The 16,521-nt window shown below is 46.4% G+C and overlaps 1 protein-coding gene across 1 annotated transcript; it reads left to right on the top strand.

The window, feature by feature from the left end:
- The first annotated feature begins 3,120 nt into the window (after positions 1 to 3,120).
- LOC142361436 (radial spoke head protein 4 homolog A-like) lies at positions 3,121 to 10,337 on the top strand. Its single transcript, XM_075421427.1, has 6 exons — positions 3,121 to 3,530; positions 4,321 to 4,549; positions 6,394 to 7,146; positions 8,313 to 8,466; positions 9,294 to 9,411; positions 10,055 to 10,337. The coding sequence occupies exons 1-6, from the start codon at positions 3,262 to 3,264 to the stop codon at positions 10,290 to 10,292; spliced, it is 1,761 nt and encodes a 586-aa protein (XP_075277542.1). The 5' UTR covers positions 3,121 to 3,261; the 3' UTR covers positions 10,293 to 10,337.
- The last annotated feature ends 6,184 nt before the right edge of the window (positions 10,338 to 16,521 follow it).

Consider the following 16,521-nt stretch of genomic DNA (forward strand, 5'->3'; position numbering starts at 1 on the left):
AGGTCGGGTACACCGACTGCTGTAGAGGGACCCTGTTGTCCTTTTTTGGTTGCAAGCTGAAATAGCAAGATCTCAGCGGCTTCCTCTTGTTCAATTTGTCTCACAATAGCAGGTTTTTTTTGCTTGCTAAGTACTGATTGCCAGTCAGAAGGGGTCATGAGTTAAGATTCTCCTATAGCCTGTATAAGGTTCATAGTAACGAAGCCTGGAGACCATATTCTTGTATGGATTTCTGAACTTCCTTAATAACCTCGTATGGTAAATAAGCATACTCTGGGGCTTGGTTAGGCTTATATACTACAGGCATAGCTTGAAGGATGGAAACATCTCCTTTGCAGAGCGCATCAATCCTACATTTATCTAATAATACGTTCGACCGTCTGACAACATTCAGTGGTCCCGTACGAGTCAGAGGCTGTGTAGGAGCCAAAGAGGGGGGTGTAGGAGCAGAAGGGAGCGTTTTAGGAGAAAAAGGGGGGGGGGTTAATAAGTGACATACGCGATATCGATTTTTGTCATTGTGCCTGTAAAATTTCATCTGCTGAGGGGGCGGGGGTTGCCGTAACCTTCACCGGAGTTAGCGGCGGGTATAAATCAGGTCCATCCTCGGTGTCGATTTCTCTGGGATCAAAAGGGTCGTCAGATTCTAGCGGATCTACCCCCCGCATTCCCTGTGTTGAGTTAGGGGTTTCATCCTACGCAGGACTAAATGTTTCAAAAGACTGCAGCTCCGTCTGTTCCTGCTTTTGTGAGAACGGAGGAGGGGCAGCTGATGCTTGTAAGACAGTTTCTGCAGGTTTTAGAGCATTTAAACCTGAATACACTGTTTTCCAAGTAATAATGATTTCGTCAGGGACTTCAAACCGCAAGTCTTTTTTCATCTGCAATTCCCCCCCCCAGCTTTGCCCACAACAAGCTATCATATGAAACTGAGAAGGGTACCACGAGCAATAGCCTCTTATCTAAACTAACAATTTAACCAACTTTGTAAATGGTACTGCAGACCCTTGTTCTTTCAAAATTGTCTGTAAAATCTCTTGATGGAGGTTTTGCTCCCTTGTAGCTCACTGTCCCATCTTATAAATCTGCAGCTGCTCACCTCAATCGTTCCAGCGAAGGGTGATGTCTCCTCTTGTGTGTGCGCATGCGTGCATATGTCTCTCCTCTTGGTCCCAGCTGTGGTTCACCACTGGTAATAATCTCCAACTCCAAATATCTTCGTATCCAAATATCTTTATATCCACATATCTTTATGTTCGAATATCTTCATGTTCGAAAACCCACGTTCGGGCGCCATTTGTGGTGAATGACTTCACGAACCCCAATCTTGTGCTCGATCAGAATCATTTTATTGCTCAAGTGAATACCTTCTATACTAGTACAATAGTTACTAGAGCAATCAGCTTTGGATTGGTGGCTTTGCGAATGACAGTTCACGGTTGCTGTTTTCCAGGATCTTTTGCAGCTGGATGTGTGAAAACAGCTTATCTCCTGAGAACGGCAAAGGGAGGGAAAAGATGCGCTGATCCTTCAGGGTCATGAGAGAGTGCTGTTCTGTCTCAGGTGACACGGTTTCCCACACAGAGGGGATGTCCGGACTCCACCTCCTGCGGGACTGTGCTGCGCTTTGACTCCCAAAGGCCCTGAACTCAGCCCCGATGCCCGCTGACCCCCAGGGTGCTGGCACAAGGGACCATCCCAAACTCCTCCTCTACCAGTCATCACCAAACAACAACATCTCCCCACCCAGAACATGGTTCAGCAGACACAGTCAGAAGAGAGAAAGGATCATTTTATTGCAAATGTTGACTGCGGGCAGCCCAGGAGTCACACAGGTTCAGCGAGAAACAGGAAAACGGCACCTACAATGACAGAGCCAGAAAGCACTGATAAACCCACAGAGGCAGCAGCAGGCAGGACTGGGTTCCCCTCTCTTTGGGGAACACACTTGCCAAGGAATTGTTGGAGGCCCAGAACACACAGCTGTTGCTGGCACTGACTGCGGGGTGGCTCTGGTGCCTGATCCCCATGGGTGATGCCCTTCGAGCACTGGGCGCAGGCAGAGATGCCCAGTGCCCCTGTGCCACGCAGCAGGGCTCGATGGGGAGCACCTGGGCAGCTGCCGTGGAGTTCTTTACACACCCTGCGCAGCACCATCCCTCGCCGTCCCTTGCCACCGACTTGCACTGACTCAGAGCAGTGCTGGGAGCTGGGAAACCTGGGCAGCAGTGCCTGGTACCCACCTGGGCTTCCTGACCTGCCGGAACTTCCTGCGTTTTTTCTGTTTTCTATCCTCAAAAGTGTTTTCTCTCTTCCTCCTTTTTCTTTCTGCTTGGCTTTCCCTCTCCTCTCCCTAGGCCTCTTTTCTCTTTCGCTGTCTTTGCTTTTCGGTGTCCTGAGGAGAGCCTGCACATCTTTGAATGCCACAGTGGGATTAGACAGGTAAAGCCAGGACACGCTGGAGTCAGTTCTGATTTTAACCAAAGCGAGCTGGTTTTACCTTCTTTCCTCTGACAGGCTCCTCTGTTGGTCCAGGCGGAGCAGGGAGCCAGCTGCGCTCTCAGGGGCGGTTGGAGGCAAAGCTCGAGGTGCCTAAACCAGAAAACTGGGAGTGAACAGGTGCCGAGAGACGGCCGGGAGTAGGAAGCATCTGATTGCCAAATTGCCACCTTGGCTCTGCCGAGAAGATGCCGGTTTGCATCATCCCCGTTTTGCACAGGGCACCCACCCCAAAACAGGCTTGATGAAGCTGTGATGAAGCAGGATGTGAGCAAAAGCCCTCTCAAATGGACAGCTGCTCCCCTCTGTCTTTTTGGGGGGGGGGTATTTCCTGGGTAGTTTGTTCCACTTTTGCTTACAGCGCACAGCCCGGCAGCGGGGGGGGAGGATCCAACCAGGCGCACCAGAGATCGGCCCCGAGGGCCCGGCTGCCGCGGGCGTGCTCGGCGCCGCGGGCCCAGCCGCTGCCTTCAGCCCGGCGCGGGGGAAGCGGGCGGGGGCGCCGAGCCCCCACGGAAGCCCCCGCGGCCCGCCCCGGCCTCGCCCCGCCCGCCCCGCCGGCGTCCCTAGCAACGCGCCCGCTGTGCCTGGGCCGCCCCCCCCCCGCGGCCGGCAGGCGTTTTTGCGCGACGGGCGGAGGAGCGGTCGGCGGCGGAGGGGCGGCTCGGTGCCTCGTGCAAGCTACAGGTGCCAGAAATAAACATCAGCCAGAGGTTCACGCTGGGACAAGGCTCTTGTCGGGCGCAGGAGGCAAGGCAAAGCATGGATCAGTCGTACGCACTAGGATTAGAGCCTTACCAAACGCAGGAACCAGACAGTGCCTGTCAGAGATACGCAGGAGGACAAGATCCCTACCAAGGCTCTGCAGGGGGGCATGGCCCCTGTCAGCCACATGAACCAGGTTATGGTCTCTGTCGGCCAGGATACAGTCCGTACGATGATCAGATACCAGATCCCAAATCCCGAATGCTGGCAATTCAGAATGCAAAAGCCTATTTACTGAAGAGCAGCACAACATCTGGCCTGAACTTGTAAGTCTGAAAAAGGGACACAGTTGAAAGGGGTAGGAAGTACGAGTGGAGGGAGAAGTTGTGACAGTAAATGAGCAGAGGGTTATGTTAAGACCGGGAGGCATACTAGGGGTTATATATAGAAAGGGTGAACATGTTATAAAGGCAATAATTCACTGCTATGTGATACTCGTGTGTGTCCAACATTTTTCAGAACCAAAATTCCTAAGGCAGTTTACAGAGACAAAGAGACATTGATGTGATTAACAGCAAGTTTAAATTAAATTAATGCTTCAGCTCCTGAGGCAGGTGTGGTATATACCAAAAATGGAAGATGGGAGTACCCCTAACTATGTAATAATCAGGCTAGTTTCTGTTGCCTTCATAGGCGTGGCGACCTGGTTCAGGAACGGCACGGCGACCTACCCCCCGGCCGCTCGGGCCATCAGCTCGCAGACACCAATGTGGTGGACAGCAAATGGCGTTTATTGATAAGTAGCACAGTATTATATAGCTTAGGTTTACAGCGTCACTTCTGTCTGCTTACGTCATGGGCTAAACGCTATTGGCTATCAGGACAGGAGGGGGGGGCCTAGCTTTCCGTACAGCGCGACATCTTCCGACCGCCAAGCCCTAACTATCCACAAGTTTCAAGTCTAATTTCCCGTAATGCTGCATGATCCCCTTTCTTCTAACTAGCTCTGAGGTTCCTCTAAAGCTACAGGTGATTAGTTTCTACTTTTGATATTAAAAACATAATATTCTAAGACTTTTGTATAGTAGGCCAATAATATTTACATTTATATGACAGATATGATCATCTTGCTAATATGCTAACAAAGATCCTGGATGAGCAGCCCACAAATGCAGTAGACATAATTGAGAATATCAGCAAGGATGTCAAGTGGGCTCAGTTTCAGAAAAAAATGGACACTCTTCGAGATCAACATGAGATTCTTCCAACATTTGAAGCTGCAGAAAAGCGTAAATCTTTGTTCCTCAAGGCAGATGGAGGAGATGAAGAACTGGAAGAAGAGACAGTGAGTTACTACCAGAGAAAAACAGATGTTGTATATACCAGGGAATGGATGGGAGGATGGCAGGAAGGGAAAGGAGGAAGGGAGGAATTGTGATTTGTGTAGTATTGCCTCTCATGACGTTAAAAATAATTGCGGCCACAGTACCAGGTATGCTCTTCATAGTCGACTTGGTCCCATGTCTAGCTGTGAAGAAGAAAACCCATCTGGTTACTTAGTTGGGATTTTTTCCTGTAGTAAATCTGATATCCTGAGCCTTTAAAATCATAGATGTTCTAGAGATGATGAACAGAAAGTAAAGGTTACAGTATCTCCCACATGCCAGTTCAACATGGAATATTGCATCCAAATTTTTTTTCTTTAGCTAAAAGTGACATTTCTTTACCTAAAGTGACCACAATTCTGGACACCAGTTCCAGAATATTGTGCACAGCTGCTACTGTAAATTAGACAATGGCAAATTTTGTGATCCTTCCAGCTCCAGCTGTGGTTCCAGACTGTCCTTCTCCAACTGAAAAAAAATATAATGAAGAACTACTAGAATTGAAAAGCCACTTACTAAAACAGGGGATTTTTTTCAGTATTCTGTTGCTTATACGCAGAAGCATTTGTATCCAACAAAAATAGAATTCTCATAATAACCAAGGGAAACTAATGAACAAGATCATGGCAAATTTTGTGATCCTTCCAGCTCCAGCTGTGGTTCCAGACTGTCCTTCTCCAACTGAAAAAAAATATAATGAAGAACTACTAGAATTGAAAAGCCACTTACTAAAACAGGGGATTTTTTTCAGTATTCTGTTGCTTATACGCAGAAGCATTTGTATCCAACAAAAATAGAATTCTTATAATAACCAAGGGAAACTAATGAACAAGATGCTGATTTTCATATGAAGTTACCAGTATATATTCAAGTGAACTGCCATTGCAGAATACAAATAATAACAACAGAAGACATAGTCTTTCATCTTTTCCATATCCTATTACTTATTTTACAGTAACAGTATACCGTGGTAAAAATGGAAAAAAGTAGGGTATTTCAGAAAGGAATTTTGCATTTTTCGTACTCCTGTCTATCTTGCTTTGATAGAAGAAACCTGGAAGGGCCAAAGAGATTCCATATGAAATTAGCACTACTTCTTCCGTATTCCCTACCCTGCTGTGTACTTCGAGTATCTTTGTCTGTGTGGTATAATCACCTACCCCCGTGAAATGAGAGAAGGATGATAGAGAATGGAAATATTTAATGAAATCTTCAGTATTGGCCTAGTTCTGCTTCCACTGAAGCCACCTGCAGTCTTATTATGGACTTTAGTAAGAGCAGGGGCCAGTATTTTAAGAAATTCAGGGAGCTTTATGCCAAGGTGTTCAAAAGAAAAACATGAATTCCAGACAAATACTGCTGGTCTGGTGTCTAAGCACATAAGATATGTATTATATTTTCCCCAAATGCATCTACCACAAATACAAGGAAGCACATTTACATGGTTTGCAACCATCAAGGTCTCTTACATAGCTGACATGCCCTAGCACTGAAGTCCTTTGGAGATCCTGTGCAAGAATTCTGACTTTCCTTATTTTTCAGCAATTAAAGTGAGTTTGAATTTTTAAATCCTGTATTCTAAATGCTGCAGTTCATCTGTGTTGTCTTTTGTACCCTTAAAATGGCATTTTTAATTTCTGTAAATGGTAGTGGAAGATGTAGTGAATCAATGTGTGCAAAACACTTTGAGAGAACAAGTGGACTACAGGAAAGTGAAGTATAACATTCAGTGGATAACATGTTTAATTTTTCAAACAGATTAATATACTGTTCTTCAGCTCTAACTCCAGGTCTTCTTTCACAGGGAGAGACCCCTCTACCTAATGTGATGGAAACAGCCTTTTATTTTGAACAGGCTGGAATTGGCTTGAGCAAAGATGAATCCTTTCACATATTCCTTGCCCTTAAAAAACTTATTAGTGTTCAGCCAATCCAGACCTGTCGCTTCTGGGGCAAAATTTTGGGCCTAGAGATGAACTATATTATAGCTGAAGTACAGTACCGTGAGGGGGAAGAGGACGCGGAAGTAGAAGAGGAAGAAGGTACTGAGGAAGGAGGGAAAGGGATGGGTGAGGTCGAAGACAAAGATGAGGAGAAAGAAGAAGATGAACCACCAAAGTCCACCTATAAGCCCCCACCTGTCATCCCAAAAGAAGAAAATGGGACTGGGGCTAATAAATATGTCTACTTTGTCTGTAATGAACCAGGCAAACCCTGGGTGAAGTTGCCTCCCTTGACACCAGCCCAGATTGTCTGTGCCAGGAAAATCAAGAAGTTCTTCACTGGTAGGCTGGATGCTCCTGTTGTGAGCTTTCCTCCGTTCCCTGGAAATGAGGCCAATTACCTGCGTGCGCAGATAGCTCGCATCTCAGCGGGAACCCACATCTCTCCCATTGGATTTTACCAGTTTGCAGAGGAAGAAGGAGACGAAGAGGAGGAGGCAGAAGGAGGAAGAGATACATATGAAGAAAACCCCGATTTTCAGCCTCTTTCTGTGGCTGAAATGGTGGATTCTCTCTCCGCGTGGGTACACCATGGACAGAGTATTCTAAGGCAGGTATGTTCTGGCATAGCTCACAAGCTCCTCGGATACCATTCACACTGTAGTACTTGTAGGGTTTCAGAATGTAAGTGACACTCCCCACCCGCACATTTGAACTATTCTCCAGGAACAGTTTTGGACTGAATATTTTTCTACAGAAAATATGTTTGATATAGTATATAATACATAAATTTGCTGCACATATTTATATATATATATATATATATATATTTAGGAACCTTCTAGATTTAGTACTTTTTTCAGTGGTGTGTTCTTGAGGTGAAAACCTATCTGTAGATAACAGTATGGAGTTAGGCCATGATAGATAACAATAATTTCTGGTGATCTTCTGTATTAGGTTTTATTTTTTTAAGTCCTTAGCTGACAAGAAATGTTTTAAATTCTCTTTTCTTTGGTAGGATGCTAAAATGCAGATAGCTTATGATTGTATGCTAAAGAGAACTTATTTGATGCTTTCTTCTGCTTTATTTTTTGTTGCTTACTTTCTTCCGTGAAACATGAAAACGAAAAAGCTCAAAACCAAAATATTGTAAGTAAAATTGTGGCATAAAATATTTGTGGCATCAGGCTAGTGGTGGAAAGAGGTATTACTAATTTGATGGTCATTGCTGGATGACTTGCTGGCCAGTCTACCAATTCAAGAATGCTCATGTAAAATAACAGCAAATGGTAGGAAATAAGGTTTAAAATTATTACCAGCAAAACAACAGTTGTAAAAGTAAAATCTGTATGCACTAGAATCTTAAGAACATTTTGTTATGTTCCTCTAACTGGTAGCTAAATAACAAGGCAGACTTTAAAAGGAAGGGGCAGAGTCCATAAGTGGTAGCCTCTTACAATGGTAATCTAGCAAGGTTACAAACTGAACTGTCAAGGAACTGAACACTATGAAATAACAAAAAGCTGATGACAGAGGTGTAAGGTTATTGTGAAATAGTAAGCAGGGATGAGGGAGGAATGACGGATATAGGGAACACTCTGCCAAGAGGATACAATATGCTGACAACAATATACCAGTTACAGAATAAATATTTTTCTTTTCTCTTTCCCCCACCCATCCCCTAACTGTGTGTGCGTGTGCCTGAGCCAGTTGTTTTCATTGGCTTGCACTCTGTCAGTGTTTGTTACATGTATTTGTTATTTTTCCATATCAATTATAGGGTCGCTGTGTTTGGCTTAATCCTTTTCAAAAATCAGAGGAAGAAGAAGAAGAAGAAGAAGAAGAAGAAGAAGAGGAGGAAAAAGCAGAGAAGCCAGATGAACTACAGCAAGAAACAGGACCTCCTCTTCTCACTCCAGTCTCTGAAGATGAAGGTATTCTTCATGGAATATGAAGTTTTTGATAGAGAGCCACTAGGAATGTTGGCATGTAGGTAGTAACATTTGAAGTTGTAGGACTCTGACACTTCATGGAGCAATATCATTTGCCCCTGTAGGGTCAGCACATTCTTTCATGAAACTGATCAAAAACAAAATGGTTAAGAGTATTGACATTAAAACTGAAATAATTGGGTTTACTAGTTAACAATCTTGTTGAGAATAAAGAGGAAAATTACTGCAGACTTGTCAGGCTACTGCAAGTTCAGGACAACTCACTACATGAAATATGTTGTTCTTTTTCAATCATCGTTTTGGACAAAAAAAAAGGTGCATGTGCACACATAGATAAATAAATATATATACTTACACACACACACAGATGTACAAGTAAGAATTTAGATCCTGTAGCATATTACTGCAGCAAATCATGGGAATACGGGAACCTGAATGTTAGATTACATCAATAGTATTTTCCTACTCTCCATTCTTTGATCAAGGTGAAACATCACTATATAATTTATCTGTAAGTCATAAACAGTCCTTGACAAAGGAAACAGCGGTGAGTACTACTGAATTTCAGGAGCATGATCTTTTCTGTACGTGGCTCTATTGGCATTCCTGTGATACCTACCCATACATCCAAACCACCTGTCTGAACACAGTGCCTGCATTTATTGTTTCCGAATTCAGGCTCTTCTAACATGCAACTTAATACAGCCATTGCTGGAATTCTGTGAAAGTCTTGTAGCTCAGTCTTAAATATTTTGTAGAGGCTCTTAAGTCAATTTATTCATAGATTGTGTGTGTTTGGCTGCCTCCAGGAATTCAAAACATCCCTGCTTGGACAGCTCAGCCTTCTACAAACCTGATCCCGCAGTACGCTGTCGCAGTCCTCCAGTCTAACCGATGGCCCGGAGCGTACGCCTTTGCATCTGGCAAGTGAGTCTCTAGATGATGTGGTTACAACACAGACTGTATATGCTAAACACAGATACCTTTCTAATGAAGTCAAGGTTGTTTTATTATTAATTCACTAATTCTAACTTTTCTGGAAACTGATGGAGAGGGCCACCTAAACGTGCACAGCAACAGTAAATATGTGTTTAAGACTGGAAATGAATAATCATTGGAAAGGCTAGTATAAAGTTGATGGCTGTAAATGTCCAGTTAGTATTTGGGCACGGCCCTTGATTTAAAACCTGTATTCTTGAGTCTGTGGTACTTTTTTTCAAAAATAGCTACATCCTGTGGTTCGAGTGTTCATTCGTGTCCACTGCACATGGTACAGTCATTACCGCTGCGTGCTTTTAAATGGGCACTGGAGCTGGTGTCAGAAGCGGCGCTAAGTTACCGGAGTGAAGTTGGAGTCATATTGCAATGTAGTGCAGTGACAGAGCACAGCCTTCACCATTTTAGCATTTGGAGACCTTTCAGTGGAAGATATACTAATAAACGGTGCCATCTTTTAAATACTTCTGTTGCAGGATATCTGCACCACAGGGAATTTTTGCACAGCGGAGTAAGGAATCCACCGATGTTTTGTCAGGGGGAGAATGTGTGATCTTTCACTTTTCTTTCTTAGGAAATTTGGTAACATTTACTTTGGCTGGGGTCACAAATACAGCCCAGAGAACCACACTCCCGCCCTGCCGCCGCCAGCGCAAGCGGAGTACCCCAGCGGGCCCGAAATCACCGAGACGAGAGACCCCACTCTGGCAGAGGAGCTGGCCTTCCAGGCTGCCAGGGAAGAAGCCTCAGCTGCCGCCGAGGAAGAGGAGGAAGACGTTGCTGAGGACGATGAAGAGGAGGAGGATGACTAAAAGGCGGGGGAGCGGGGGGAACATTTTTGTTTAGAAAAAAATCTAAGCGTGAATACTACTTTTAATAAATAAGTCATGAATTAGTTGACCCGTGCAGGGATGATGCCTTTTTTGCTCTCTGCCGGCTGCCCTTGGCAGCCGCCCTCCCCGCCGCCGGCGCCGCGCTGCTGCCGCGGGAGGCGCCACCGCAAAGCCGACTCCTCCGAGAAGAGCGGCCGACCATCGCAGGGCTCTCGACAGGCGGGGAGGGGTCGCGGCACGCCTCAGCCACCTGCCCCTCGCTACACTTTCCCTGCCACCCCCGTTCCCCCCGTCAGCGCTTGGAGAGTGGTACGCTCCGCCGTGGCGCATGGTCTGCGCGGGCCAATAGGAAGCGTCCTCGGGAGAAGTTCAAACTCCGGTGGCACACACGTACCCCCTTCCCCACGTTATTAGTTCCGCAGGACCTGTCCATTGCGATTCCCCAAATTCTTTATACCATACTTTTGGTCGAGCCACAAACGGAGGGACCATCCCGAATTGGTGGTCAGCTGCTGTTGTAAATAATTGATGATCAGAACGATTTAAAAAGTGAAGTACATATAATGCTTTGTCTAACTGTTCCTGTGGGGTAACACTGCCCATAGGATTCCCCCTTTTTTGTTTATTTACCATAGCTTTGAGGGTCCCATGGACACGTTCAACAATGGCTTGTGTCCAGTGGGAGAATGCAGTATACGTGTAACATGTTGTGTACCCCGGTCCTGTAGGAAGACAGAAATTGTCTGCGAAACATAGCTGGACCATTATCAGTTTTCATTGTTTTTGGAACGCCCATAGTGGCAAAACATCTTAGCCAGTGGTGTTTCGCATCGCGTGCCTTTTCTCCCGTACGTGCAGTGGCTACCAGAAATCCTGAGAAAGTATCCACACTAACATGTACATAATGCAGTCGAGCACATGTTGATACATGTGTAACATCACTTTGCCACAACTCATTAGCTGGTAAACCACGGGGGTTCACTCTTGTATATGATGATATGGGTGTAACACATTGACAACCAGGGCACACGCAAACAATTTCTGCGGCTTGCCCTCGAGACAAAGCAAATTGTTTACGCAAGGAAGAGGCATTTTGATGAAAGAAGTTGTCAGATAATCGGGCTTGCTCAAAACTGCGCGGCAGTACTGCTGCCATTGTCAATTGGTCTGCTACAGCATTTCCTTCAGTTATTGGTCCTGGTAGAGTAGTGTGTGACCGTAGATGCATTATGAAATATACATGTACACGATTTTTAAGTAGTGTAGCTCATTTCAATAGCAAGGAAAAAAGTTGTTTGTTATTGACCTCTTTTATCATTGCATCTTCAATGCGTTGAACAATACCCACAACATCTGCAGAATCTGTGACAGCACTGAGTGCTTCATTCGAAAGCAATTCAAAGGCGTGCAAGGCCTCTGATAGTGCAACAACTTGTGTGGATCCTTCAACGATTACAATAGATGATTGCCAACGTGACGAATCTGTTTGTTTCCACACAACCACAGCTTTGTGTGTTTTCCCTGATGCGTCCAGAAACACTGTTCGTGCTCCTTTAACAGGAACAGGAAAACAGCGGTTCTTTGGCTGCGACAGAATTCGAGAGAGGGAATGTAACAGCTTATGATGTGGAAGGGTATAGCGTACGTCATTTCAATAATCAGCTAGAGCGGCTTGCAGCGATAAGGATTCCCTGTTTAATACCACAAAGCCATCTTTAGCCAGCGGCAGGTAAATAGTATCAGGATCGCGTCCTATCAATTGCTGACAACGATTCCAACCTTGTGCTGTTAAGGACACTATCATGTCTACCTTTGTGGTTAATGTTTTCATGGGCATATGAGACAGAAAGATCCATTCCAGAGTCTTCAACTCCTGCTCGTTAGCACACCACCGACCTAAAAGAGCAGAAGGCTGGAAAAAAGCATAAATTTTATACAAATCTACTGGTCACTTGACATTGATTCTGGAGGCAAAGGAAGTTGCGATTTTATCCAAATCTTTCCGCAAGACAGTTTTCACTTGTGGTGTCAGTCTCCTGGAAGATGACAAATCTGAGTCCCCTTTCAACAAGGTAAATAGAGGGGACAACTCTTCAGTTGTGATGCCTAAAAGGGGTCGCACCCAATTAATTGTTCCTAATAATTTTTGTAGATCATGAAGAGTGGTGACCTGGTCAACAATACACGACGGTTGTGGGAACACTCGTGAAGTAAAAAGTTTTGCAGAATCACAGAATGGTAGGGGTTGGAAGGGACCTCTGTGGGTCATCTAGTCCAACCCCCCTGCCGAAGCAGGGTCACCTACAGCAGGCTGCACAGGACCTCGTCCAGGCGGGTCTTGAATATCTCCAGAGAAGGAGACTCCACAACCTCCCTGGGCAGCCTGTTCCAGTGCTCCGTCACCCTCAAAGTAAAGAAGTTCTTCCTCAGGTTCAGACGGAACTTCCTGTGCTTCAATTTGTGCCCATTGCCCCTTGTTCTGTCGCTGGGCACCACTGAAAAGAGACTGGCCCCATCCTCCTGACACCCACCCTTGAGATCTTTATAAACATTTATTAGGTCCCCTCTCAGCCTTCTCCAGGCTGAACAAGCCCAGCTCCCTCAGCCTCTACTCATAGGAGAGATGCTGCTGTCCTCTCACCATCCTCGTAGCCCTCCGCTGGACTTTCCAGCAGCTCCTCATCTTTCTTGAAGTGGGGAGCCCAGAACTGGACAGAGTACTCTACTAGGGCAGTGTAGAGGGGAAGGAGAACCTCCCTCGACCTACTGGCCACACTCCTCCTAATGCACCCCAGGATCCCATTAGCTTTCTTGGCAGCCAGGGCACACTGCTGGCTCATGGTCAACCTGTCGTCCACCAGGACACCCAGGTCCCTCTCCGCAGAGCTGCTCTCCAGCAGGTCCGCCCCAAGCCTGTACTGATGCATGAGGTTGTTACTCCCCAGGTGCAGGACCCTGCACTTGCCCTTGTTGAACCTCATCAGGTTCCTCTCTGCCCAACTCTCCAGCCTGTCCAGGTCACGCTGAATGGCAGCACAGCCTTCTGGTGTATCCACCACTCCTCCCAGTTTGGTGTCGTCAGCAAACTTGCGGAGGGTACATTCTAACTCTTCATCCAGGTCATTGATGAAGAAGTTAAACAAGACTGGGCCCAGTACTGACCCCTGGGGGACACCACTAGTTACCAGCCTCCAACTAGACTCAGTGCCGCTGATGACAACCCTCTGAGTTCTGCCTTTCAGCCAGTTCTCATTCCATCTCGCTGACCACTCATCCAGCCCACACTTCCTGAGCTTCCCTAGGAGGATGTTATGGGAGACCGTGTCAAAAGCCTTGCTGAAGTCGAGGTAGACAACATCCACGGCTCTCCCCTCATCTACCCAGCCAGTCATGCCATCATAGAAAGCTATCAGATTGGTCAGGCATGATTTCCCCTTGGTGAATCCATGCTGACTACTCCTGATAACCTTTTCCTCCGCTTGCTTGATAATGAGCTCCAGGATAAGCTGCTCCATCACCTTTCCCGGGATGGAGATGAGGCTGACTGGCCTGTAGTTCCCTGGGTCCTCCTTCTTGCCCTTTTTGAAGATTGGAGTGACATTGGCCTTTCTCCAGTCCTCGGGCACCTCTCCTGTCCTCCAGGACCTCTCAAAGATGATGGAGGGTGGCTCAGCAATGACATCCGCCAGCTCGCTCAGCATCCCAGATACTTCCAGGGCTGCTCTGTCTGCACCTTTTCTGGGGCTGTCTGTAACCGAAGATCTTTAATGACGATTCTAATTTAGCGAAAGCAGTGAGCAGCACATGTTGTGTTTCAGCAGCAAGGAGGACGTCATCCATATAATGATATAAGTAGATCTGATTGAAAGATTGCCGCACTTCTTTTAGTGCTGCATCCACAACTATCTGACAAATCATAGGGCTATTCATCATGCCTCGGGGCAGATTTACCAGACTTTTTTTGGAATGACAAATCTAGGGGTGTTCTATGGACTAGTAGATGGTACCAGGTGACCTAATGCCAGCTGTTTGTCCACAAGGAATTCTACTGCAGTAAGTGAATTGTACACACTTTTTCCAACCAAGGGCTTGAACATAAGGAAAACGGTTCTTGCCGCGCTGTTTCCGGGTCGCGTCAGGGGCAGGGAAGGGGGGCCAGGCTGCGCCGCTGATTGCCGATCGAGGGGAGCCCACTGGCTCGGCAGGAAGGCGTGGCACGCGGGGGGCCGTGTGCCCCAGCAGGTGTAAGGTTCGCTGACCCATCTGGTGTGGTGACTGCTGGCGCTGCAGGCTGTGCTATGTCGGAGGGACTGCGCGGTTTTAGGCTGGAATTCACCCTGCTTTGATCTCAGGTCGGGTACACCGACTGCTGTAGAGGGACCCTGTTGTCCTTTTTTGGTTGCAAGCTGAAATAGCAAGATCTCAGCGGCTTCCTCTTGTTCAATTTGTCTCACAATAGCAGGTTTTTTTTGCTTGCTAAGTACTGATTGCCAGTCAGAAGGGGTCATGAGTTAAGATTCTCCTATAGCCTGTATAAGGTTCATAGTAACGAAGCCTGGAGACCATATTCTTGTATGGATTTCTGAACTTCCTTAATAACCTCGTATGGTAAATAAGCATACTCTGGGGCTTGGTTAGGCTTATATACTACAGGCATAGCTTGAAGGATGGAAACATCTCCTTTGCAGAGCGCATCAATCCTACATTTATCTAATAATACGTTCGACCGTCTGACAACATTCAGTGGTCCCGTACGAGTCAGAGGCTGTGTAGGAGCCAAAGAGGGGGGTGTAGGAGCAGAAGGGAGCGTTTTAGGAGCAAAAGGGGGGGGGGTTAATAAGTGACATACGCGATATCGATTTTTGTCATTGTGCCTGTAAAATTTCATCTGCTGAGGGGGCGGGGGTTGCCGTAACCTTCACCGGAGTTAGCGGCGGGTATAAATCAGGTCCATCCTCGGTGTCGATTTCTCTGGGATCAAAAGGGTCGTCAGATTCTAGCGGATCTACCCCCCGCATTCCCTGTGTTGAGTTAGGGGTTTCATCCTACGCAGGACTAAATGTTTCAAAAGACTGCAGCTCCGTCTGTTCCTGCTTTTGTGAGAACGGAGGAGGGGCAGCTGATGCTTGTAAGACAGTTTCTGCAGGTTTTAGAGCATTTAAACCTGAATACACTGTTTTCCAAGTAATAATGATTTCGTCAGGGACTTCAAACCGCAAGTCTTTTTTCATCTGCAATTCCCCCCCCCAGCTTTGCCCACAACAAGCTATCATATGAAACTGAGAAGGGTACCACGAGCAATAGCCTCTTATCTAAACTAACAATTTAACCAACTTTGTAAATGGTACTGCAGACCCTTGTTCTTTCAAAATTGTCTGTAAAATCTCTTGATGGAGGTTTTGCTCCCTTGTAGCTCACTGTCCCATCTTATAAATCTGCAGCTGCTCACCTCAATCGTTCCAGCGAAGGGTGATGTCTCCTCTTGTGTGTGCGCATGCGTGCATATGTCTCTCCTCTTGGTCCCAGCTGTGGTTCACCACTGGTAATAATCTCCAACTCCAAATATCTTCGTATCCAAATATCTTTATATCCACATATCTTTATGTTCGAATATCTTCATGTTCGAAAACCCACGTTCGGGCGCCATTTGTGGTGAATGACTTCACGAACCCCAATCTTGTGCTCGATCAGAATCATTTTATTGCTCAAGTGAATACCTTCTATACTAGTACAATAGTTACTAGAGCAATCAGCTTTGGATTGGTGGCTTTGCGAATGACAGTTCACGGTTGCTGTTTTCCAGGATCTTTTGCAGCTGGATGTGTGAAAACAGCTTATCTCCTGAGAACGGCAAAGGGAGGGAAAAGATGCGCTGATCCTTCAGGGTCATGAGAGAGTGCTGTTCTGTCTCAGGTGACACGGTTTCCCACACAGAGGGGATGTCCGGACTCCACCTCCTGCGGGACTGTGCTGCGCTTTGACTCCCAAAGGCCCTGAACTCAGCCCCGATGCCCGCTGACCCCCAGGGTGCTGGCACAAGGGACCATCCCAAACTCCTCCTCTACCAGTCATCACCAAACAACAACATCTCCCCACCCAGAACATGGTTCAGCAGACACAGTCAGAAGAGAGAAAGGATCATTTTATTGCAAATGTTGACTGCGGGCAGCCCAGGAGTCACACAGGTTCAGCGAGAAACAGGAAAACG

The sequence above is a fragment of the Opisthocomus hoazin genome, chromosome 5 (assembly GCF_030867145.1).
Source record: "Opisthocomus hoazin isolate bOpiHoa1 chromosome 5, bOpiHoa1.hap1, whole genome shotgun sequence".
In the NCBI taxonomy this organism is placed as follows: Eukaryota; Metazoa; Chordata; class Aves; order Opisthocomiformes; family Opisthocomidae; genus Opisthocomus; species Opisthocomus hoazin.